The sequence below is a fragment of the Spea bombifrons genome, chromosome 2 (assembly GCF_027358695.1).
Source record: "Spea bombifrons isolate aSpeBom1 chromosome 2, aSpeBom1.2.pri, whole genome shotgun sequence".
Lineage (NCBI taxonomy): Eukaryota > Metazoa > Chordata > Amphibia > Anura > Pelobatidae > Spea > Spea bombifrons.
This window is the reverse complement of record NC_071088.1, coordinates 49,045,697-49,070,854: the sequence shown is the minus strand read 5'-3', so window position 1 is coordinate 49,070,854 and position 25,158 is coordinate 49,045,697. Positions and strand designations below refer to the sequence as shown.

Here is a 25,158-nt window from a genome sequence, read left to right as displayed (position 1 = left end):
TCCATATCAGCATGGGTTTACAAGGGATCGGTCCTGTCAAACTAACCTGATCAGCTTTTATGAGGAGGTGAGTTCTAGACTGGATCGGGGAGAATCGCTGGATGTCGTATATCTTGATTTTTCCAAAGCATTTGATACGGTGCCACATAAAAGGCTGGTACATAAAATGAGAATGCTTGGGCTGGGGGAGAATGTGTGTATGTGGGTAAGTAACTGGCTCAGTGATAGGAAACAGAGGGTGGTTATTAATGGTACATACTCTGAGTGGGTGACTGTTACTAGTGGGGTACCACAGGGGTCAGTTTTGGGTCCTATTCTTTTTAATATATTTATTAATGACCTTGTAGAGGGATTGTATAGTAAAGTATCAATCTTTGCAGACGATACTAAGCTCTGTAGCGTGGTTAACACAATAGAGGACAGTGCACGATTACAAATGGATCTGCATAGGTTGGAAGCTTGGGCTGGGATGTGGCAGATGAGGTTCAACACAGATAAATGTAAGGTTATGCACATGGGGAAGAAAAATCCAGGCTGGGAATATGTATTAAATGGGAAAACACTGGGGACGACTGAGATGGAAAAGGACTTAGGAGTCTTGGTTAACAGTAAATTTACCTGTAGCGACCAGTGTCGGGCAGCTGCTGCTAAGGCAAATAAAATCATGGGGTGCATCAAAAGGGGCATGGATGCCCACGACAAGGAAATAATTCTACCATTGTACAAGTCACTAGTCAGACCACACATGGAATACTGTGTACAGTACTGGGCACCAGTGTACAAGAAAGATATAGTGGAGCTGGAGAGGGTTCAAAGACGGGCAACCAGAGTAATAAGGGGAATGGAAGGACTGCAGTACCCAGAAAGATTATCAGAATTAGGGTTATTTAGTTTGGAAAAAAGACGGCTTAGGGGGGACTTAATAACTATGTATAAATATATAAGGGGGCAGTACAGAGATCACTCCCAGGACCTATTTATACCCAGGACGGTATCTATAACAAGGGGACATCCTCTACGGCTGGAGGAAAGAAGGTTTCTACACCAGCACAGACGGGGGTTCTTTACAGTAAGAGCGGTGAGACTATGGAACTCTCTGCCAGAGGAAGTGGTAATGGTAAACTCAATAAAAGAGTTTAAAAGGAGCCTGGACGTGTTTCTTGAAAGCAATAATATTACAAGTTATGGATAGTAGATTAATAGGGACAGAACGTTGATCCAGGGATTTATTCTGATTGCCATATTTGGAGTCGGGAAGGAATTTTCCCCCTGGTATGGGGCAATTGGCATCTGCTTCATAAGGGTTTTTTGCCTTCCTCTGGATCAACACGGTAGGGACACAATATGTATATAGGTTGAACTTGATGGACTTTGGTCTTTTTTCAACCTTATGAACTATGTTACTATGTTACTATGTTACTATGTTACTATTAAGGCTTTTTCTTTTTTTCCTAAATTAATATTCAAATTGTGGGGGTGTCCAAATTTTTGGACCCTAGGCAAGCAACCACCATTTCCTCTGGACTCTATGAGAGAGTATTTTGCCATTCCTTCGATAATATTGCAGCAGTTTACTTCTTTGGATTTCCTAAAATATCCGGGCTAAAATTTTGGAGGTGATAAAATTGTATTGTTTTTTTCTAAAATGACATACTGCTTTGGCAGATTTAAAAGCACAGGAGAGTTAAGAGACAGTGAGTGAAAAGTTATATTTTCAAAAAATGTGACCAGCTGCATAGTATAAAAAAGAAGCAAAGGTACCTTCTTTATAAAAGTTTTTAAAACTTTAGAAAAAACTTTATATATAAAATACGCTTCAGATCAGACATTGACTTACCACCATTCATGTTTTGTTTGCAAGCTAAATAAAACAAAAATGCATACACTTCTTTGCATACAAGTTGGGGAGGTGGGGTGATACCACTCCTAAATACATCATCACTCTCCCTTCCATTGTCAGCTTTCGAGTTTGCCATAATTCTATTTTGTGGTAATTTTTCTCTAAAACCATGATCTCTTGCCATTATTTGCGTAATCAAAATCCACTCCCAGAATTTTAATACTGTCACCTTGGGTCTGGACAACAGGTGTCTTGACTGCTAACCGAATCACCAATAGTAAAACTGTCATGGAACAAGTTTCTTTATTCTGTTGTTTCTTTTCTCGCAGTACGTAGCTAGTTGCCCTGGCAACCTTCCAATTATCATAGTTGAGATCGGGCTATTCCTCCTCCCCTGTATCTTTTGTGCAGTTAGTTTGTCTTGGGTGTTTTCCCATTCCCCTGAATCTCACGTCTGGGTTTCTTATCTCAGCAGCCTCTGTGAGTACAAGTTCTGATGTTCTTCTCCCTTGTAAGGCAATCCATTTTTACCTTCCCCTCGCAGAAGCACTTCTACTCATACTTCTCTAATAAAGGTTAGAAAATACAGAAGACTTTTTGTGTGCTTTCATAGGAGACAAGTTAAGCTATCTGACCTTATTCATATCCTGTGATGTGACATTCATATCCAGGCATCTTACCCTGGGGTTCCAGAATATTTGTTAAGATTCAGCTTAAAACCAGAGGCACATGTAAAATACTCAGTCGTTCTTATAGCTGTTTTCAGGGACTCTGGGGTTGTGCAATAGCCCAGAGCCATGTAGCCCAGAGCCATCACCTGTACCCCTGCCTCCCCAGGATGGGTATGCCCTGGATAAACATATACTTTTGTGGAAGTATCTATTACAGCTTTTGTTCTGATCACTAAAATCTTAGCCGTATCTTTTAGTCTACATTCAGTAGGGCGATAGGCCTCCAGTTATCTAATTTTGATCTATTACACGTCTTGAAAAATAAAGTAATGATGCCTCTTCTCCAGGAAGAGGGTAACTCCTGTCTACGAAAAGATTCTATAACAATATTTTAAAAATATGTATAAAATTCAATAAGGGAGTTCCAGGGGAGGAGTCAAGCAAAATGGCTGCAGTTGTTTGAGTTCTCATATTGCCAAAGCTAACCCAAGCCCATCCATGGGCATAATACAGTGCAAAACACCATCTTCATCGGCAATAGACTTTGCACTGTGCAAGAAGTCCAGCGTTACCCGCATAGACATCACTGCACCCCCTGGAGGCCTTCACCTGGTAGGAAGGCCGCAACTCCATGTGGAGAGTCCAGCCAGGAGACATCCATGACCCCGTGCAAAGATACCTACAAGTGTGAGTAATCAGACTACACTTCACACCTACTGACAAAGGCCCGGAAAAGAGTAAGGATTGTGGCTGTTTACTCCCCCCCACCTCAGACACCGGGCACCCCAGGAAGGCAAACGGAGGATCAATCCTACACCCTCACATCACCAATCCAAAACTGCCAACTCACCCTGTGCTTGCATACTGCAACCCCGCTTATCCCCCTAGACACTACCTCAGTCTCACAGAACATGTATGCATGCCTGGATGAATCCGTCCAGGGTCCATACCTCTGTGGCAGGTTTGAACAAGTGGCTTCTCTGGAAGCTCACATCGGAGATCTGGAGAAGCAAATTGCAACTTTGAGACAGACTGACAATCTTGAAAGGAGTCTACTGCTCACTGAGCAGAGTGTAGTGGGGGAGGTAGTGAAGAGGGAGGAGATAAGTCAGCTGGGGTACAGGTACGTAGCTGGGTGACAGTTATACGTGGTAGCAGAGGAGGGAAGAGGAAAGGTTTAGCTAGCCCTGACCTTGTGCAGCCAACATATTTGCCTACTTCAGTGAGGATGATGGGCGCATCAGCTCAGGAGTAGCTGTACTGGAGGAAGCTGTTCCTTCTTACAGCCGAGGGAACAGCCCCTCTAGTATGGGTGGGGTTGAGAGTGTAAGAAAGGCTAGACACAGTGAGGGGGGGCCCAAGGGGTGCCGAGCGATCGTTTTCAGCAACCGCTCAGTGCCCTTCTATCTCCTCTGCTCCCTGCCGCCGCCACCTGCCTCAGCGCTGCCCGACTGCAGTGGTGGGAGAATGAGGCATATGACTCCATATGCCGGTGCTCAGCAGTGAAGCCGCACGCACCGCGACAGAGCAGGGAGACAGAGGCCTCGCACCCCCACCACAGGACTGCATGGTAAGTGACCTACAAAGGGGGGTAGGGAGAGGGTATATAGTGAGAAGGGGGTAGGTAGAGGGTAGATAGTGAAAATGGGGGGGTAGGGAGAGGGTAGATAGTGAAAAGGGAGGGAGAGGGGGTAGATAGCCTGAGAAGGGGGAGAGAGGGGTAGGGAGAGGGTAGATAGTGAGAATGGGGGGATAGGGAGAGGGTAGATAGCCTGAGAAGGGGGAGAGGGGGTAGATGGTGTGAGAAGGGGGAAGATTGGGTTGGGGGGCCCTTAACAGATTCTCGCACCGGGGCCCTGAAGCTTCTAGTTGTGGTGGTAGGGGACTCTATAATTAAGAGTTTAGGGTAATCTGCCACTCTGATCGGCTCAACCGGACAGTTTGCTTTATCCTGGGTACTCGGGTCCGGCATGTTGCTGACAGAGTGGATGAATTATTGTAACAGTAGAAAGGCAACGGGAGATTAGGGAGGTTAATGACTTTTTAGACCACTGGGCTGATTTTGCACTTGGTACAATCTTTATAGCTGTGATGGATTATACCTAAACGGAAGAGGGCCTGCTATGCTGGGGGACAGGATGGCTAGAAGGTTGGAGGGGATTTTAAACTAGTTGTAGGGGGGACACACAGAAATCTAGAAAAGGTATATAGCACAGAAAGGAGGGGGGCTTTAGATCAGAACAAGAGGGGAGGAGATAGGGAGGGGCAAGATCAGAACAGAGGAGGTATGTAATAATAAAAATTCATGATAATATTAAATGTATGCTTACTAACGCAAGGAGCCTAAATAACAAAATGGGGGAACTAGAGGCAACAGCATACACTAAGCAATATGACATAATAGGCATAACAGAAAAAAAGGGGCAAAAAAAGGAAATTGACTACTGGTTGGGGTATGTTATAAAGCACCCTGTTAATACTGATGAAGAACAGCTGTTGGGCATATTGAGAAAGCTGCACATCTAGGTAACAAGTTAATTATTGGAGATTTTAGTTACCCGGACATAAATTGGGATAGAGGGACTAGTAGTTCTGCAAGGGGATTCAGTTTTTGAACCTGTTAAATGACACCTTCATGTCACAAGGGGTACAAGCACCAACTAGAAAGGATTATTGTCTGGATCTGGTTATAACAAACAATGTTGATCTACTGTCAAACATTCAAGTGGGGGAGCACTTGGGTAATAGTGATCACAATATGGTGTCTTTTGAAATAAACTCAAAAAAGAAATGGCACATGGGGAATACTAAAACATATAATTTTAAAAAGGCCAATTTCAACAAGATAAGGGCAGCTTTATAACATATTGTCTGGCATAAACTCTTTAGTGATAAAAACACTGAGGAAAGATTGAGTATTTTCAAATAAATACTAGAAAGGTACACTTCTCAGTATGTATCATTGGGTAATAAATATAAAAGAAGCAGATTGAAACCAATGTGGCTTAGTGTGGAAGTAAACCAAGAAATTACAAATACGGAAAGGGCTTTTAAAGCATTTAAATCAGAAAAATCAGAGGCATCCTATGTAAGCTATAAGGAAGCAAATAATGCATGCAAAAAGGTGATTAGATGTGCTAAACTAGAGAGGGATAGCCAAAGAGAGCAAAGCCAAGGCCAACAATTTCTTTAAGTACATACATTCTACAAAAAGGAAAGTGTAGGTACTCTAAAAACAGATGGGAGTGTTAGTTAACGAGGACCAGGAAAAAGCAGAAACTTCAAATAACTATTTTTAGTTTATATTAAGGAGGAAGCTATGGAAATGAATATGCAAATGACTACTGCAAAAAAATTTGATTGGATGACTCAGGACAAGGGCTGCAGCAACTAAAGAAAGTTAATGTCAACAAAGCTCCGGGGCCTGACAGTATTCACCCATGAGTACAAGTGAACCTCTGTTTCTAATCTTCCAGGATTCTTTTATTTCAGGAATTGTTCGAGAAGCTTGGAGGAAAGCAGGTGTGGTTCCTATATTCAAAAAGGGTTCAAACTCTTTGTCTGGAAAGTGTAGACCAGTGAGCTTAACTTCTGTGCCTGGGAAAATATTTGATGGGCTATTAAGGGATAATGTTCAAGAATTCATTGGTAAGAACGGTGTTCAGCATAGTTTTATGAAACAAAGGTCATGCCAAACTAATTTAATTGCATTCTACAAAGAAGTAAGTAAAAGTGTAGATCAGGGTCTTGCAGTGGATGTCATCTACTGGGATTTTGCCAAGGCGTTTGACACGGTTCCACACAATAGGTTAGTATTCAAACTGAAAGAAATTGGTCTAGCTGCCAATTCTTGTTCTTGGGTTGATCACTGGCTTAGTGAGAGAGTACAGAGAGTTGTTATAAATGGTAAATCTTAAAGCTGGACAAAAGTAGTAGGTGGTGTTATCCAGGGTTCTGTTCTGGGACCAATTTTATTCAATATATTTATAAATGACCTTGCAATAGGCATTGAAAAGCCTTGTTTCCGTGTTTGAAGATGACACTAAACTTCTGCAGAGGGATTTAGACTGGGCACACAAATGGCAGATGAAATTTAATGTAGTATAGTTATGCACTTTGGGGTAAGGAATGCACAAGCAACTTAAACCCTAAATGGTAGTGAATTAGGGACAACAACAAATGAGAAGGATTTGGGAATTGTTATAGACAACAAATTAGGAAACAATTTGCAATGTCAGTCAGCAGCTGCTCAGGCCAGTAAGGTATTGTCATGTATAAAAAGGGGCATCAATTTGCAGGATAAAAATATAATTTTGCCCCTTTATAAATCAATGATAAGACCACACCTTAAATATGCTGTGCAATTTTGGGCACCTATTCTAAAGAAGGATATTATAGCACTGGAAAAAGGTGCAGAGGCGGGCTACAAAATTAATAAAAGGAATGGGACACTTTAGTTATGAGAAAAGGTTAATTAATTTAAATCTTTTTAGTGGGGGATATGATAGCATTATATAAATATATTCAGGGCCAATACAAACCAATGTGTGGAAATCTATTTATAAACAGGACTATGCATAGGACACGGGTTCACGCATTTAGACTAGAAGAAAGGAGATTTAGTCTAGGGCAAAGGAAAGGGTGTTTTACAGTTAGGACAATAAGGACAGACATTTAAACAACAATTGGATAAATACTTATAATATTCAGGGCTATAATGTTTAAATTATGGGGAAACAGCTTCTTGATCCAAGGAGAAATCTGGCTGCCATTCTGGGGTCAAGAAGGAATTTTGTTCCCCTAGTTTGTGCAAAATTGGAAAGAGCCACAACTGGGTTTTTTTGCGTTCTTTTGGATCAACAGCAAGAAATAAACAGATATGGGAAAGGCTGAACTTGATGGACGCATGTCTTTTTTAGCCTAACTATGTAACTATGTAAGACTGACTGAAAAAAACAAAGCAACAAGCAAAATCTAGAAAACCACACCCACGTATCACTAAACTTCAAACACCACATGGACCCTCCCTTAACACAAACACCATCAACAAAACATTCCAAGTTTTCTATACTTCCCTATTTGAAGCCCAACCAGATGATCCCCACTTAGGAGTCTTCTTTCTACAACAGGCAAAACTAAAATGACTCACTAACGCTCAATGTGAACGCTTAAATCCCCCAATTACCCAACAAGAAATCCATCAAGTTATATCCTCCCTACCAAATGCTAAAGCCCCATGGATGGATTGCCATCTGAATACTTTAAAATTCTTAAAGACAATATTACCCCTACTATACAGTCACTCTAAAACAGGGGTGTCCAAGTTTTTCATGCAGCGAGAAATGTATATGTTCGGGGGCCGCACTCATTTTTCACTGAGAGAAAAAAAATGGCCTTTAATAAGACATGCAGATTGAAATAAAGTAAATGACACAAAATCCTTGACAATGCCTCTCGCTGATTTCTGGGCCTAGAAAGGTTTATCCTCTGATGTGACCACAAATTCAGGAGGTCATTTTATCTCTGGATACGTACAAATTAAATAGTTCTATTTATTCTAGGGATGCACTAAAATGAAAATTGTGGATCGAAACCAAAAATGACCACCCCATCTTTAAAAATAAACTAAAAAAACACACTTTTAATAAAAGTAACACACCAAAATTGTACAAACAAATTAAACAATATATATATATATATATATATATATATATATATATATATATATATATAAATATATATATAATTGTAAACAGCACACTACTGGTCGCCTGGGATTGCTATTAGCAATCATGCTCCTATCATGCCAAGGTTACAGCATTTACTGGCTGATTTGGCATGATAGGAGTGTTATTGTTAACAGCAATCACACTCCTATCACGTCCAGGCAACCAGTAAATGCAGGAACCTGGGCATGATAGACTGTGATTGCTGTTAACAATCACACTCCTATCATTCCAAGTCAGCCAATACATGCTGAAACTTGGCTCCCTGTGCCATGCCCCCCCACTTACACATCCATGCTATCACACATACACTTATTCATTCACAGATTCATTCCCTCAATCACGCATACAACCCCACCACCACCCTCTCACCCCCACCACCACCACCCCACCCCCAGATCTCTCACTTGCAGACTTACGCAGGGACTGCTGCTTCCCACTGTGTAGCTCGCGAGCAACTTCTCTTGTGCCTAACCGCGGAAGCAGGAATGGAGCGGAGTCATGTGATGTGACATAAATTCACGTAACTCCGCTGGGTTCCGCTGACACTGACTGTTGTGCGAGCAACCCACAGGAAAGCAGCAGGGCCCTTGCGATTCTGCAATCCTGGTTGCCCTGCCTGCGGATCTCATGAGGGCCGCACCTCAAGGTCCGGCGGGCCGCATTTGGCCCTCGGGCCAACATGTTGGATGCCTCTACTCTATAATAACATATATCTGGAACAACAACCCAATGAAACACTCACAGATGCAAAAACTATGCTATTACTAAAACCTAACAAGGACTGGGAACTAATCACCTCATACAGGCCCATAACCCCCCTCAACACAGATCTTAAAATCCTTACCAAACTGATATCCACACGTCTACACTCCGTCCTTCCACATATACTTTCACACAATCAACTAGGAGTCACAAAATCATGTAACCCCATTATAGGCATTTGGAAGGCCATAGCAGCCACGATAATTTAAGCCAACCCACAAACTCCACATCATAACACTCTGATTAACTTAGACGCCCACAAAGCTTTTGACTCCATCTCATGGGCACACAGTTAGAATATAAAAATTCCATTATTTTGGGTCAAATATCCTAGCATTTTTCAGGAACCCATACACCAATCCAACGACTAAAATAATCACAAACTCTGAGATCTCACGCCGAATTCCCATAGGTAGGGGTGTGAGACCCCTACCTTCTCTTCAATATCGCCCTAGACCCCCTACTACGTCTTCTAGAAGACATACCAACTACACAGAGCATTGGTTTAAACACACACTCAATTAAAGTTACCGCATTTGCAAACGCATAAGTGGATTCAAAATCAACTATGACAAGTCCACAGCCCTCTTTCTAAACAACAAATCCACACGACATGCCTCCCACACCACTACAATGGGCAACCTTCAACCTTCTATATACAATATGTAGGTATTAACATACCCAAAATCCCACAAAAACTTTACAACTTGAACATTAAACCCACATTAGGCAAGATCCCCGTGAACTAAAATCCTGGCAACACATCACTTTATCTTTCACACACTTCGCTTTCCCACTTTCTCTGGAAAAACAAAAGGGCCAAAATTGCACTAATCAAATTGCAGCAACCCACCCACAATGGAGGCCTAAACCTCCCACATTTCAGGGAATATAGTTTAGCAGCTTTATACAGACAGGCCATAGACTGGATCTCTGCAAACTCATACTGCACCACTACAACCCTTGATGAGGCCTTTTGCCCACACATTTCTCTAACCACCCTTCTACATACACCGGTGGGCTTGCTACTAACAGAGGCAAGAGCAAACCCCCTGCTGTACAGTACAATCCCAGCATGGCAACTAATCAGACCACAAATAAACTTATCCTTCCAACAATCAATCTTTTTACCTTTCTTGAAAAGCCCATAATTTCAAAATGGCCAGGCAGGACACCCATTCACACAATGGGCAGATAAGGGACTCACTGGCATAAGACACCTTTTGAATGAAAACACAAAGACCATCCTATCCATTGAACAACTTAGAAAGAAATACCCAGACTTGAATATCACACAATTCTCATACACGCAAGCAAAACGTTTTGCCCACTCTCAAATACAACGTTTCAACACGGATGACTGGAAAAACCCTTTAGACCGCCTTCCACTACCAACTTCTTGTGTTCACCCATCAACATCTAATCTTTTCTCCATGATCAGACACATTATAGATTTTGAATCACTCCGTAGAGGGCCTAGACATTGCCCTGGACCCCACTCACCACACAAGACATACTGAAGGCCCATCTAAAAATGCTTAAAACAATCCCGTCCTCTTTATACAGTGAAATGTTCTACAGAATCTTCCATGACAGAATCTTCCATCTCCCCGACACAAAGCTATAAAATGGGCAGATCCAATACAGATCAATGCCCCAAATGCAAATATCCAGCAGCCGGCCTGACCCATTGTCTATGGCACTGTCAACACTCCCAAACATTATGGCAACAGGTTCACATAAAAATAGGGCTTTCACCTAGCTACGCCATACTCGGCATCACACACTCACATCCCAGAAACGCCAAACTACAAAGAATCTTAGCAGCAGTCACCCTTAAAAATATACTCTTACCGGCAGGCCCGGACTGGGACAAAAAATAGGCCCGGGCATTTAAGACTGAGCAGCCCATTTTTATTTATTTATTTATTGTTAAAGCCCACCCTTCATGTACCATCTTTGCATTTCCCCAAATCACTTAAACATTCATGATAGACACAAACACATATTCATTAATGCAGTCTCACAAATCATTCAAGCAATTCATCCACACATGAATTCATTAATTCTCATACGCATTCACACAGTTCATCCACACATTTATTCATTCATTCTTGTATGCATTCACACTACCCCCTCTCCCCATCCCCTTCTTATCTGCCCCTTCTAACTATGTTCCTCCTTATCACTATGTACCCCCTTCCCCATTTCTCAATATGTACCCCTTCTCACTATCTATCCCCTCTACCCCTTTCTATCTAACCCCTCTCCCCCTTCTCACTGCACCCCCCTCCCTTATCCTACTTACCTTGTTGCCGGAGTAACCAGTAACTGCGACCGGGTCCGCCACTCTAGGGGGCTGGGCAGCCCCCACAAGGGCCGGCCTTAGGGGTGTGCGGCCGCACAGGGCTTAAATTAAAACATCAGGGTTTTTTTTTTACTTTATGTAACATCCTCCATGTTAAATAAAGTTAAACAAACTTTATTTAACATGAAGGATGTTAAATAAAGTAAACAAAAAAAAACCCGATGTTTTAATTTAAGCCCTGTGCGGCCGCGCACCCCTAAGGCCGGCCCTGGTGGGGGCTGCCCGGCCCTCTAGAGTGGCGGACCCGGTCGCAGTTGTTGCGGGCTTAAGGGGCAGGTGCCCCTTATGCCCTGCGTTAATGCGGCTGCATAGGCCCAATCAGTCCGGTCCTGACTGAGCCTATTTTAAGGTAGGGCCTGGAGCTGCAGCTCCATCAGCCCCTACGTCAATCCGGCCGTGGGCTGCCCGGCCCACCGGAAAAATGCCCGGTGTGCCCGATGGCCAGTCCGGGCCTGCTTACCGGATAGAAACCACACCACCACCTCTTACACCTCTTCCACTTTTACATTCCAAGTCATCTACATGTCGTGGTTAACAGCACAACGCACAAAAGAAACTGCCGCCGCATCTTTCTTCCATACCTGGCTACCATACATTAACTCACTTCCCATCCAAACATGCACGCGAGTTAAGCACACATTCCAACACACAGCCTGGTACATGACAGAATTACTCAGACAAGACCTGATCCCACTGACCTAACGAACATCAGTGTGTCTCCACCTTCTACTCTCATCTGACTCTTCTTGAAAATCAAGAACTGAAATATACAGACTGGGACAGCCCCCCACCTGACAAGTAGACTATTCACTAAACGCTCAAAATTTTCTTAGGACGGAAATTGTACGGGTAGCTACAACCAGGTAAATAAAAAGTTTATATGTTATTTAATTGTTTACATGTTTACATATACTTCGGCTCTCCTCTTGGTTTGTAGGGTTGCCAGATATTACAGCACATTTTCTATAAATAAATTGTATTTTCAATAAAAAAAAATTCAATAGGGATTCCATGTGCAGAAAAGCTTTTAATTGCATCATGCAATTCGGTTGACAACAGCTTTCTGCTAATACCCACTTGATCATCAGATGCTAAAACATTGGTTATGGCCCCCAGACTATCTTTTTAAAAGGAACGATCTATAACTTTCTCATTAAAAAGGTTTTGGTAAAATTCTTGTGACACTTTTAAAATACCCGCAATGAAGGATTGGCCTTCCACTTCTAAAATATTTCTTTTGAGATATTTGTTTAAAAAATAATCAACCGCCTTTCTCTAAGTGCTTTACCTGGGCATTAAAAATAATTTGTAACCTTTAAATAAAAAAAATGTTTGTCAGTATTACTTACACCAACCTCTTTCAACTTAAAGAGTTTGCAAGTGCTGCGCTGTTCCTATGCTCGGGGGGCAGTTGCTGTTGGTGGTCCTGGGGTTGTTTTTTTTTTTCTCACAGGGTTTACTTTTTCCGCCGCTCTTGCACTGCATTTTGCCTCTAACCTGATTATATTCGCTACCTTATTTCATGACAATTTACATTTGCTATGTCTGTACTGTACTCGGCTCCCATACGTTCCTGGCGTCTACGGTACCCTGAGTGTATTTCTCACCGGTCTCGCTTATTGTTCTCACATGCATGATCCTCCGTGATTGTGGATGTTGCATTATCCTTGGAGTATCATTGATCACGTTTGATTGTCCGGCAGCTATGCCTCTTACTCCTTTACTTTGTTGATTTTACATTGCACTTGACTTATGCATATTTGTGATATATGGGGTCCCGGGGCCATGCAATATTGTTGTAAGTTTGCACACTACGGGCGCGGGGGCTCACTTTCCCATTTTCACCCATTTTCATTTTTTATTTTTTTTCTTCAGGGTTTCCTTCCCTCGCAGCTTTTGTACTGCCCTTGCCTCCACCCTGATTATGATAGATACTCTCCTTCCAGCCACTTTATATTTGTTCAGTCGCCCTAGTCCTGTATTTGGCATCCATACGTTAATGATGGCTGCGCTGGTGGGTTCTGCCACGTGGTGGAGCTTATTGCTCCCTTGCTCTCGCACTGCACTTGACACATACACGTACGCGAAGCTTATGCTGCTCTGTTTGTTCTCTTCTTCTCCCATCACTCGGCCTCGCACTCGGTCCCGCTACTCGGTACCGGTCCTGGGGCCCCTGCTAGTTACATCCCTCACTACCCGCTACTCATTCATGCTACTTTTCATACTCACACACACTACGGGGGGTCAGGTCCTTCAGATTGTCATTGTGTTCTTCGTTCTGTTTCGGATGGTTCTGGTTCTTTTATATGCAAATGTGAGCCATGGCTGTGAAGTACTGCGGAGTTTATACTTCACACTTTCCATGTCTCTGCCTAGCTGCCACTTACTGTGGAGCTTCCGTTCTCCCAAAGCAGATCGGTATCCCATTGCCTGAGGGCCTGGCTATTACGCCTTCGCTCTCACCGATTGCTGCTGCAGCACGTTACTAGCGCTTTTCTACGTTGTTGTGTTTGGTATTCCACCCTTTTGTGTCGTGTCTTCTCCCCTTTCCCTTTGTCATACCTTCCTCCCACCCTTCTTTTTTTTTTTTTCTCCTTTCTTTCTCTCCCCCTTATCGCCCTCCTTGGCTTTACTCCCTTTGTCTCTTCTAACTTCTCACCATGCCCTCTCTGACTTCAGCCTTTCGCCAGTCTAATCTTGAGGTCTTGAGCCTCAACGTGAGGGGCCTCAACTCTCCTGAAAAGAGGTCTAGGGTCTTTCGTAGCCTTTGCAAACCAGCTCCGTCGGTGGTTCTTCTGCAGGAGACTCATCTTCGTGGCGTGGACGCCCCTTCTCTCCGTCACCCGGCTTATCCGCAGGTCTATTGTAGTAACTATGCGGGCTCCAAATCCCGCAGTACGGCTGTCCTTTTTTCCCGCCATACCCCCTTCCTGGTGTCCGCTTCTCAGGTTGACTCTGATGGAAGATACACATTTGTTAAGGGCACTATCCTGGATCAGATGTTTACCTTTGCCTCCGTGTACCTTCCCAACCAGCGGCAATGCACTGCTTTGTCGCGTATACTCCGCAAGCTTGTGGACTTTAAGGAGAGCATCCTGTTGGTGGGGGGGGACTTTAACGTGGCACAGGACCCTCGGGTTGACACTACTTCAAGTCCTTCCAGGGCCCCGCCGGCTCATGTAAAGCAATTTAACTCACTGTTAGGGAGATATCGACTGGTGGATTGCTGGCAGGCTTTCCATTCGGGCGAGCGAGACTATACTTGCTACTCCGCCCCGCACCGCTCTTACTCTAGGATTGATCTTATCCTAATGGAGTACTACCACTTGGGCCTGGCTGAGAGTTGCTCTATTGCAGCGGCTACAGTGTCGGATCACTCCCCGGTTACCCTGCGCCTTCAGGCTCGCCTTTATCGGCCTACTGTCGTTTCCTGGCGCCTTAACGACTCCTTGCTCTCTGATGCTGCCACGGTACAGGAGGTCTCTGACCAATTAACGCATTATTTCCAAGATCATGCTGACTGTGTGGGAGGCTCACAAGTGCACAGTTAGGGGCCTCTTTATTGGAAAAGCGTCGTATCTCAAGAAACTTCGGGCTCGTGAGATCACTGCTCTCACTCAGCGGATTGCCGCGCTGGAGACGCTTCACAAGCGTTCCTGCGATGAAAACACCTACCTGGCATTGAATGACCTGCGGCGTCGATTGACCTCGTTGCTTAATCAGGATATTCAGAGGTCGTTTCTTCGCACCCGTTCCCTTTTTTATGAGCACGGTAACAAAAGCGGGCGTTTGCTGGCACGGGTGCTGCGGGCCAAACAACAGACGCTGTACATTAGCAGAATTAAAACTCCCGGGGGCCGTACCTCGTGCATGCCTTCTGACATAGCTGACTCCTTCTGTCAGTACTACCGCTCGCTGTACAATCTCCCCTGTGATTCGGAGGGCGCCAACCGGGTGTCCCTCATAAACGCATATTTGGAGGAGCACGTTCGTCGTAAATTGACGGCGGATCAGTCAGCGGCCATGGAGAGGGAGATTGGAGAGGAGGAGGTGTGGGCAGCGGTGAAGTCGATGGCGGCAGGGAAGGCCCCGGGACCGGACGGCCTCCCTCTCCGCTATTATCGCACGTTTTGGGAGCAGCTGAAGATTCCCTTCACTAAGCTTCTAAATGCCCTGAGGTTGGGGGAGCTCTTGCACCCTCACTCTCTGATGGCCACGATAACTGTTTTGCCGAAAGACGGAAAGGACCCGCTTCTCTGCCAGAGCTATAGGCATCTCTCTTCTGAACTCCGACCTGAAGATCTTTGCTAAGGTTCTGGCTGCTAGGCTGCAGGAGGTGCTTGGCTCCTTGATACACCCTGACCAATCGGGATTCATGGTGGGGAGGGAGGGGCATGACGGGACTTATCGAGCCCTCAACACGATTCACCTCGCCCACTCGTCCGGCCAGAGAATTCTCCTCTTATCTACTGACGCGGAAAAGGTGTTTGATAGGGTGGCCTGGGACTTTATGTTTCAGACCCTTCGCGCCATGGGATTCGGGCGGGCCTGGCTCCACTGGATCATGTCGCTATACTCTTCTCCTTCGGCACGTATCCGCTTGAATGGGGCCCTTATGGCTTCCTTCCCCATCGGCAATGGGACGCGGTAGGGCTGTCCCTTGTCTCCGCTTCTTTTCGCTGTCTCCCTAGAACCCTTTTTAGAGTCCATTAGGAATAATCCCAGCATACACGGTCTGTCCTGCTCCGGCCGCGACTATAAGGTCTCTGCTTACGCGGACGATCTGCTCTTTGCGGTCTCTCAACCGGTCGTATCCCTTCCACATATACACGCCGCACTGAGGACTTTTGGCTCCCTCTCCCACTTTAGGATTAACTCTGATAAGTCCGAGGTTATGGATGTGTCCCTGTCTGCTGCTGAATCCCGCGCGGTGGGCGCCTCATTTCCTTACCGCTGGTGTCAGGATCATATCATATCAAGTCACCCCAGACTCGGTTACAAGGTGCTCACGCGCCTGAAGGACAGAGGAGGTCTCTCCTTACCCGGCTTTTTTGGCTACTACTGTGCCACCCATCTATTGTGATTCCTTGAGTGGAGATTCCACCCAGCCTCTAAGGTTTGGGTTGAGTTGGAGCAATTTGGTACACAGATACCCCTCGGGGTCTGCTTAGGGCTTCGCCCTGAGATTCTTCAGCCCGCCTTTAGCTCGAACCCTTTCGTGCGGGCGACCTGGGGGGTTTGGCACAGGCGGAAGGTTAGCAACACTCTTTCCTCTTTTCCGTCGCCGATTAACCCGTTCGCTGGCAATCCGGACTTTGTCCCTGGCTTGGAGGGCGGTTACCTTCAGTCGCTGGAGTTGACCCCTGACGTCTCCATCTCGGCGATCTGGGATCGCGTGAGCCCCGGTGCCCTTTGATCGCGTGAGCCCCGGTGCCCTTTGATCGCGTGAGCCCCGGTGCCCTTTGATCGCGTGAGCCCCGGTGCCCTTTGATCGCGTGAGCCCCGGTGCCCTTTGATCGCGTGAGCCCCGGTGCCCTTTGATCGCGTGAGCCCCGGTGCCCTTTGATCGCGTGAGCCCTGGTGCCCTTTGATCGCGTGAGCCCCGGTGCCCTTTGATCGCGTGAGCCCCGCTGCCCTTTGATCGCGTGAGCCCCGCTGCCCTTTGATCGCGTGAGCCCCGCTGCCCTTTGATCGCGTGAGCCCCGCTGCCCTTTGATCGCGTGAGCCCCGCTGCCCTTTGATCGCGTGAGCCCCGCTGCCCTTTGATCGCGTGAGCCCCGCTGCCCTGGGTACCCTGCTGCAACGTTTCCGTTATGCCCAAATGGTGCGATATGTTCGGTCTCTCCCGGGTAAGCATCACATCTCTAGGTCCCTTACCCCGTTCGAACAACTAGTCAAGCGAGATTGCCTCCCCAGGGGCAGGATTTCTATGATTTACCGCTTGCTTCTGAGCGCGGATTCTTCCGTCCCCCCGGCATACATGGGGAAATGGAAAGATGACCTCGGGGAGGTGCTTTCTGAACAGGAGTGGGAGAAGGTTTGCGTCTTGACGCATAAATGCTCTATTGCATCTCGGTACCAGGAAACTGCCTATAAACTGCTGTCTCGGTGGTATAGGACTCTGGTTGCCACCAGTAGATTCTTGTCATGGAGTGATCCGACCTGTTGGAGGTGTGGAGAGGAGCATGTTTGGTGGGGCTGCTCTCGACTTCGGCCCTCTTGGGACGGAATTTTTCGTTGTCTGGAGGTTTCAGGTGAGCCAATCCGGCCTTCTCCGTGCTTTGGCCTCCTTCTTCACTCAGAGCGCTCTTTGGGGTTGATGAAACGCTCGCTCCTCCGTCTCCTTCTTAACGCTGCTCGCAGCCTCATCCCGTTATATTGGAAACGCTCGGAGGTCCCCTCCGTGCGCCACTGGGTCACCCGTGTGGAGGAGATCCGGGGTTTGGAGGAGCTGGTTCATTTGGCCTCTGACAGGATGGAGTCTTACACTAGGGTTTGGGCTTGCTGGCTGTCCTTCCAATCTTCTCCTGTCCTGGCCTCCTTGCTCCGGCAGTGACCGCTCACGGTGCTGTTGGGTGCCTCTCCTTACTTCCGCCTCTCAGGCCTTATTTCTAACTTGCTCTGCCGGCCCTTCTCCTCTTCTGGTCTTTTCTTCCCCTCCTCCCCTTCCTTCCCCTTTTCCCGTTCTTCTCTCCCCCCCTTTCTCCCCTTTTTCCTCCATCCCGTTTCTCTCTTCTTTCCTCACTCACTCCCATCCCCCCCCTTTTTTGTTCTTTCTCCCTCCTCCCTCTTGATACGTGTTGGTCCATCCCTGTTTTCGCATTACACTGTGCCCAATGTAGGGGCAGGCAGCACTTTCGCATTGCAGTCCATTTGGATCCGCCCTATCACTCTGCATTGCTTCTCAACTGTGCGTCGCCCGTTTATGTGTCACGGGTTTAGCCACTGAATGTCCCCGCTGCCTTTCCTATGATTTTGCATTATTGTCTACCTCCCCGCCTATCCCTTTTGACTGTATTTTCCCCTATTGTTCCGTAGTTCTGTGTTTTATCTTTTTGTTTTCCTGTTTCAAAAATTTCATTCACCTAAAAAGAGTTTGCAAACACACATTAAGATCTTTAAAAACTTGTTTGCTCTCTTTTTTCTTTGCTATCTCTCTCTCTCTCTCTCTCTCTCTCTCTCTCTATATATATATATATATATATATATAAACACTGTTATTAACTTTTTGTACAATTTTGGTGTGTAACTTACTTTTATTAAAAGTGTGGGATTTTTTAAATATTTTGGTGGGGGGTAATTTTCGGTTTCGGTGCATCCCTAGAATAAATAGTACTATTTCATTTTTTACTTATCCAGAAATCAGTGAGAGGAAAAGTAAAGGTTTTGTGTCATTTACTTTATTTTAATCTGCATATTTTATTAAAGACTTTATTTTCTCACAGTGAAAAATGAGTGCGGCTCTCACACGTATACAGTTCTGATGAAGTGGCCCACTATAGAAAAAACTTGGACACCCCTGTGCCAGGGGCGTACCTAGAGTATTTGGCACCCGGGGCGGATCCTGTAAGTGGCACCCCCCCCAAATATAAAAGTTTAAATAACATTTAACAAACATAATAGTGCTTTCTTTAATAACCCTAACAAATGAGTGACAAACATTACAAATTAAGTACTGGCTAAGCAGCTAAAGACACTATAAACTAAAAAAAATTCTGATATTATAATCAGGAGTCACCATAACATTGTTCTCTTTTTATTTAAGCATTTGCATATATAGTGGTGTTGCCATGTCGACTCATGATTATATATACCATATGAACCAGACACTGACTGTGGTATAGCATGACACATATCACTATATACTGAGCCAGGCAGTGACGGTGGTACAGCATAATGCCTATCACTCTATACTGAGACAGACATTGACGGTGGTGCAGCTTAAGTAATTTCATTATATATTGAGGCAAACATTACAGTGAAACAGCATAACTCCTATCACTATACACTGAGCCAGATACTACAGTGGAACAGCATAACACCTATCACTGTAACTGAGCCAGATATTGATGGTGGTACAGCATAACCGCTATCTTTATATACTGAGCTAGACACTTATAGTAGTACAACATAACTATCATTATACACTGAGGCAGACATTGACAGTTGTGCAGCACAACTGCTATCATTATATACTGAGACACGCGCTGACAGTAGTACAACATAACTGTTTCCATTATATACTGAGGCACGCGCTGACGGTGGTACAACATAACTGTTAATATATACCGAGGCCCACATTGCCGGTGATACAGGATAACACCTATCACTTTATACTGAGCACACATTGACGGTGGGGCAGCGTAATCCATATCACTATACATTGAGCCTGACATTTACAATAATGCAGCATAACCCATATCACTATATACAAAGCCATTGATGTGGTGTAGGCCTACCACTTCAGTGTCTGGCTTAGTATATAGTGGTAGGGGTTATGCTGCATTATTGTAAATGTCTAGATCGATGTATAGTGATAGGGATTATGTTGTACTGCCCTCAACTGCAGATCAGGGGAAGACTGTGAGAGTCAGTACAGCCTTCCCTTCTTCTGACTGCACCGTGACATTGGGAGGTCCTCTCCCCGTAATCATCCCCAAAGTCCATTTGTCCCCTACGTCACTAAACCACAACTCTCTTTTAATTACTCCCTGTAGTTCAGGTATAGATCAAATAAACAACACATGGAAACAGCACGTGCAACTGAATAAGACATAAATATCCTGTATTTACAGGTATACATAAATAATGTATGGAAACATAGCATTGCAGGTATAAATCAACAGAACACACAAACCCAGCATTGCAGGTATAGATCAACTGGAAATCACTCAGCACTGAAGGTATAGATCAAATAAACAACACATGGAAACAGCACCCCAGGTATTGATCAACTGAATAAGACATACAAATCCTGTATTTGCTGGTAAACATAAATAATGTATAGAAACATAGCATAGCAGATATAGACCAACACATTAACACACAAACCCAGCTTTTCAGGTATTGATCAATTGGAATTCACATAAAAACTCAGCATTAAAGTTATAGATAAAACACCCTAAATTACAGGCATAGATCACAGATTGCACACCCCAAAGCCAGCGTCCACATTGCCCACATAGAACCTGACCAGCACCCTGCGGTGGGGGTGCAAGGCCTCTGTCTCCCAGCTCTGCCACTGTACGGAACAGTATAGAGTGATGGGAGTTATGATGTACTTTAGAGCATAATTATAATGAAAAAGACATTGGAAATGGTACAGCATAACACCCATCACTCTCACACATTTACCAATCAACACTTACAATCCACAGATTCCACACATACCAATCCACAGATTCCACACATACCACACATACCAATCCACAGATTCCACACATACCACACATACCACACATACCAATCCACAGATTCCACACATACCACACATACTAATCCACAGATTCCACACATACCAATCCACAGATTCCACACATACCAATCCACACATATACCAATCCACAGATTCCACACATACCATACCACAGATTCCACACATACCAATCCACAGATTCCACACATACCAATCCACAGATTCCACACATACCAATCCACAGATTCCACACATACCAATCCACACATATACCAATCCACAGATTCCACACATATACCAATCCACAGATTCCACACATATACCAATCCACAGATTCCACACATATACCAATCCACTCTCACTGTCACTCAGTCTTAATGAATGATTTCCTACCTTCTTTTCTACTTCTTTTCTTCTTACAGCAGTCTTATCTTTTTACAGCAGTCTTCCTCTTCGCTCCTCTTCTACTGTCTTTTTCCGGGTCAGAGGGCACTGTGGGCGCGGCTTCAGTGCCGCCGGGGTTTGTTGTCAGATCCCGGCGGCACTGAAGCCGCGCCCACAGTGTCCTCTGCACAGCAGCAGTTGCCGCGCGGATCGCAAGGGAGCAGTATCGGAGGTCTTTAACAGACCTCCGGCTCCCTTGAGTGATATTAAGCCGGTTCAAGGGAACCGGCTTAAAATCACTCAAGGGAGCTGGAGGTCTGTTAAAGACCTCCGATACCGCTCTCTTGCGAGCCTGCTCCTCCAGCGGCGGACATTACTGTCCGTCTCTGGAGGGGTGCCGGGTGCCGGCAAGTTGGCACCCCCTGATGAGCGGCACCCGGTGCGGACCGCCCCCCCCGCCCCCCGCTAGGTACGCTACTGCCCTGTGCTATGCTATGTTTATCTATACCTGCAAATACAGGGTTTGTACGTCTTATTGAGTTGATCAATACCTGCAGTGCTGTTTCCATGTGTTTATTTGATCTTTACCCTCAGTGCTGAGTTTACATGTGATTTCCAGTTGATCTATACCTGTAGTACTGGGGTTGTGTGTTCTGTTGATCTATACCTGCTATGCTATGTTTCCATACATTATTATTGTATACCTGCAAATACAGGGCTTTTATGTCTTATTCAGTTGTAAACAGCATGTGCATGTATAGATCAATATTTGTATATATTGGCAGCAGGGCCTAATACTTATATATATTGGCAGAAGGGTCTAATAATATATACTAGCAGCAGGGGCTAATATTAAAGAATGAAAAATAATTGCCAGTTCAGCTTTTATTTTGAAATTATATTTCAATCACGGTCTTTACTTCAAAGAGATAAGCACATATTATATAGTTAAAAATGCATGTCTAAAGCATACATATATATATATATATATATATATATATATATATATATATATATATATATATATATATATATATATAATACACACACATAGAGTGTATATGTAGCATTTTATAATGTGCCCCCCCTAAATAATAAAGCTGGAGACACCACCTGGCCAAGCTTCAGTATCCTTAAGTATGTCATACTGTTTATTGTTAGCCTTATTTTGTTATTCTTTATTTGAGAAACAGGTTCTGAGCAAACAGATCAAGATCTTATCACCATTTTAAACCGTTTTTTTCTACCCTCAGCCCTATCTTGTGTCTTAAATTGCCCAAAAGTGACTGCACGTCTACAGTGACACCTCTTGCCCCACATAACAGAGCGATTTAACGCCTAGAAAGCTTTTCCAGCTGTTGAAACATTTAGCTTGTTGTTCACAAAGCATTAGTTTGCTACTTCACGTGTATATTATTACTTCAATCACTTTTTAGCAAAGTGTTTTTATTATTATTTAAGATAACTGGTACTTTCATACAGATCTGTATTAAACACCACAAAAATACTCCCTCGCGTTTTTTTCTGGTTTGTATGTGTATTTGTATATCTATGTATATAGAAGCCAGTTGTGTAAATTATTTATTATTACTCTACACACGTTCTAAAAAGGTTAGATGGATGACTGAATCTATGCATAGAAGGAATTTCGCACCTTGTCCAGTATATACTGGTTGAGATATGGCATGTACCCCTGACTAGACACAGGACCATCATCATCATCACGGAAGTGGTCTTCCAGAGCCACTGGGTCATGGGGAATACATAGTACGGTATACAGGTTGTGGGATAGCACCTGTCAAAGAGAAAAGCACGAGTCACAGTTTGACAAGAAGTGCACACTCCACAATGTAACACACTGTTCAGATATATAACAGGGCCGAACAGAGCAGAGGTTGATGAATTAACACAGCTTTATCTAATAATGCAAATAAGTTTGATGTTTCAATATTCTTAATGAAGAAAACAGGACAGCTGACACCATAGACATTGTTGTGTAGTCTTACAGTTCTCCCCTCTCTTACCACTTCCGTTCACCTCCTTTGTTTCCTGCTCTATTGAGGTTTTCCTGCTGTAGAACAACTGTGTAAAATAAAACATACATGCACCAGGCAGCTCTATGCAGCTGAATTATAAATTTAAAAATATATTATTCAAATTGGACAAGGTGGCTTACAGAGCATCTTCCAATAAAGCAAGCGTCAACAGAGCTTTAGCACATGCATCCTATCTACCCATAAATGGACATTCAGTATATCAACCTGAAACACAGACTATGCATATACATTACAAACAACATAATCATAATCAACTGTTTAACATAAAATACCAATGATCCTCCAGAACCTTTTAAATGAGACACTTTTGCACACATGTATTGGCTGCTAACTATACCATGTCACTCTCTCTCTTGCATTAGCCATTATAGCATGTAACATTGAGTCTACCTGGAAATGTACACAATATTTTAGTTACTAAATAACATTGAGTGTGAATAACGTGGGATGATCTATGAGGCTTTTGTTTTGAATGCAGGATAGCAATATGTCTATTCTATGCAGGATTAAATTACCACACTGTAGTATGATATAACCCTTCTGCAAGGGCTCCACTAATCTACGAAGTGAATCCTCTCACATTACATCTAAGCCTTTAACCTTTTAATATTAGACTATGACCTCTTGAAAGAATAGATAGTACAGCTATAGACATGAACTGTACAAAACAACTGACAGAACAAAAATCCTATATTCTACCATGTTGCCTTATGTAAGAGTCTTTCCAGAGACAGAATTAAACCCACCAAAAATCTGTAAAACCATGCCAAGGAATATCTTTTAACTACCAATAGGCATGCTGGGCCAACATATTTCCCTCTATAACTTGTGTTATACACCTATTAAACACACAACACTTTTAATGGAAATGCAAGCTATACAAGTTGCTGGCTTTTCATCCTTCCTTCAAACCCCAAATGTAAAATTTGACACTATTGCTAATCCCTTGTTCACATAATGTTTAAGATCACTTTATAATTTACCCTTTATTTTTCTGACCAAGTCTGCATTTAGTTAATTATCTACTCTGCACAACAAATATGTTACAGTTTGGCTCACCTTAAGCTGGGATTTGGAAACTTTCCCACTCTTTTCTGTGTCCAGCGATGTAAAGGCATACCAAACCGACTTGAGGAGCTCCGTCCTTAGGGACATGCTGCGCACTGGCTATTACCGCACCCACACAGCTAGGACATGCAGTCTTTGCCAAAACAGAAAAACTTAGCTATAATAATAATAATAATAATAATAATAATAAAAACAATATTAGAGTACTAGTGTCCTGTACTTGAAAGAGGCTGTAGTTAAATCTCTGATTAATTTTGTAAAAGAATAGTTTCCTTCCTGGTTTTTAATTTTAAAATGAACAATATCAGGGTACAGACAATGCTATACATTGCAGCAGGAAGAGTTGTGACACACAATCTACTAAAGCATTAACCAATATGAAGCACTGGCAAGTCTACGAGACAACAAATGAAAGCCATTTACCTAAACAAAGCAGACACTCGTAATCCCAGTAAATGTTGATATATACTACAGTTCTAACCCCAAACAAACACACAGGCAATTTTGTTACACACTCTCTCTATCAGATACTTAATGTTTTACCACGCCATGCACAGACCTGGTTATGCGCTCACATTCTCTAGCAAACAGATATAATGTGCTCTATTGCACGAGGGTACACAACCACATATGCATTCACATGGGCAGAGAGAGACAGATACAGCAAACCACTGTAGTTTTTAGACAGGATAGCAGACGCACCAACCACTTCCTGCTGACAAAAGCACACAATTACATGGAGGGTTAATGTTACGGAAATACACACAGATTCTCATAATATAGCCGGTTTATTAATTGCAGCCATTAAATTCAGCGTATTACAGGGTACAGCATGTTTACTCTGAGGTAAACATACACTAAACA

The 25,158-nt window shown here is 43.9% G+C and overlaps 1 protein-coding gene across 1 annotated transcript in view; it reads right to left on the bottom strand.

Annotated features, from left to right (window-relative positions):
* The window catches only part of DEF6 (DEF6 guanine nucleotide exchange factor), an 86,404-nt gene extending 61,957 nt beyond the window's left edge, over positions 1 to 24,447 (bottom strand). The window contains exons 1-2 of the mRNA XM_053457864.1: positions 24,286 to 24,447; positions 22,824 to 22,964 (exon numbers count right to left, since the gene is read on the bottom strand). Of these exons, the coding sequence (XP_053313839.1) occupies positions 22,824 to 22,964; positions 24,286 to 24,381 (237 nt within the window). The 5' untranslated portion in view covers positions 24,382 to 24,447. The remainder of the gene's footprint in view (positions 1 to 22,823; positions 22,965 to 24,285) is intronic.
* Positions 24,448 to 25,158: the final 711 nt, after the last annotated feature.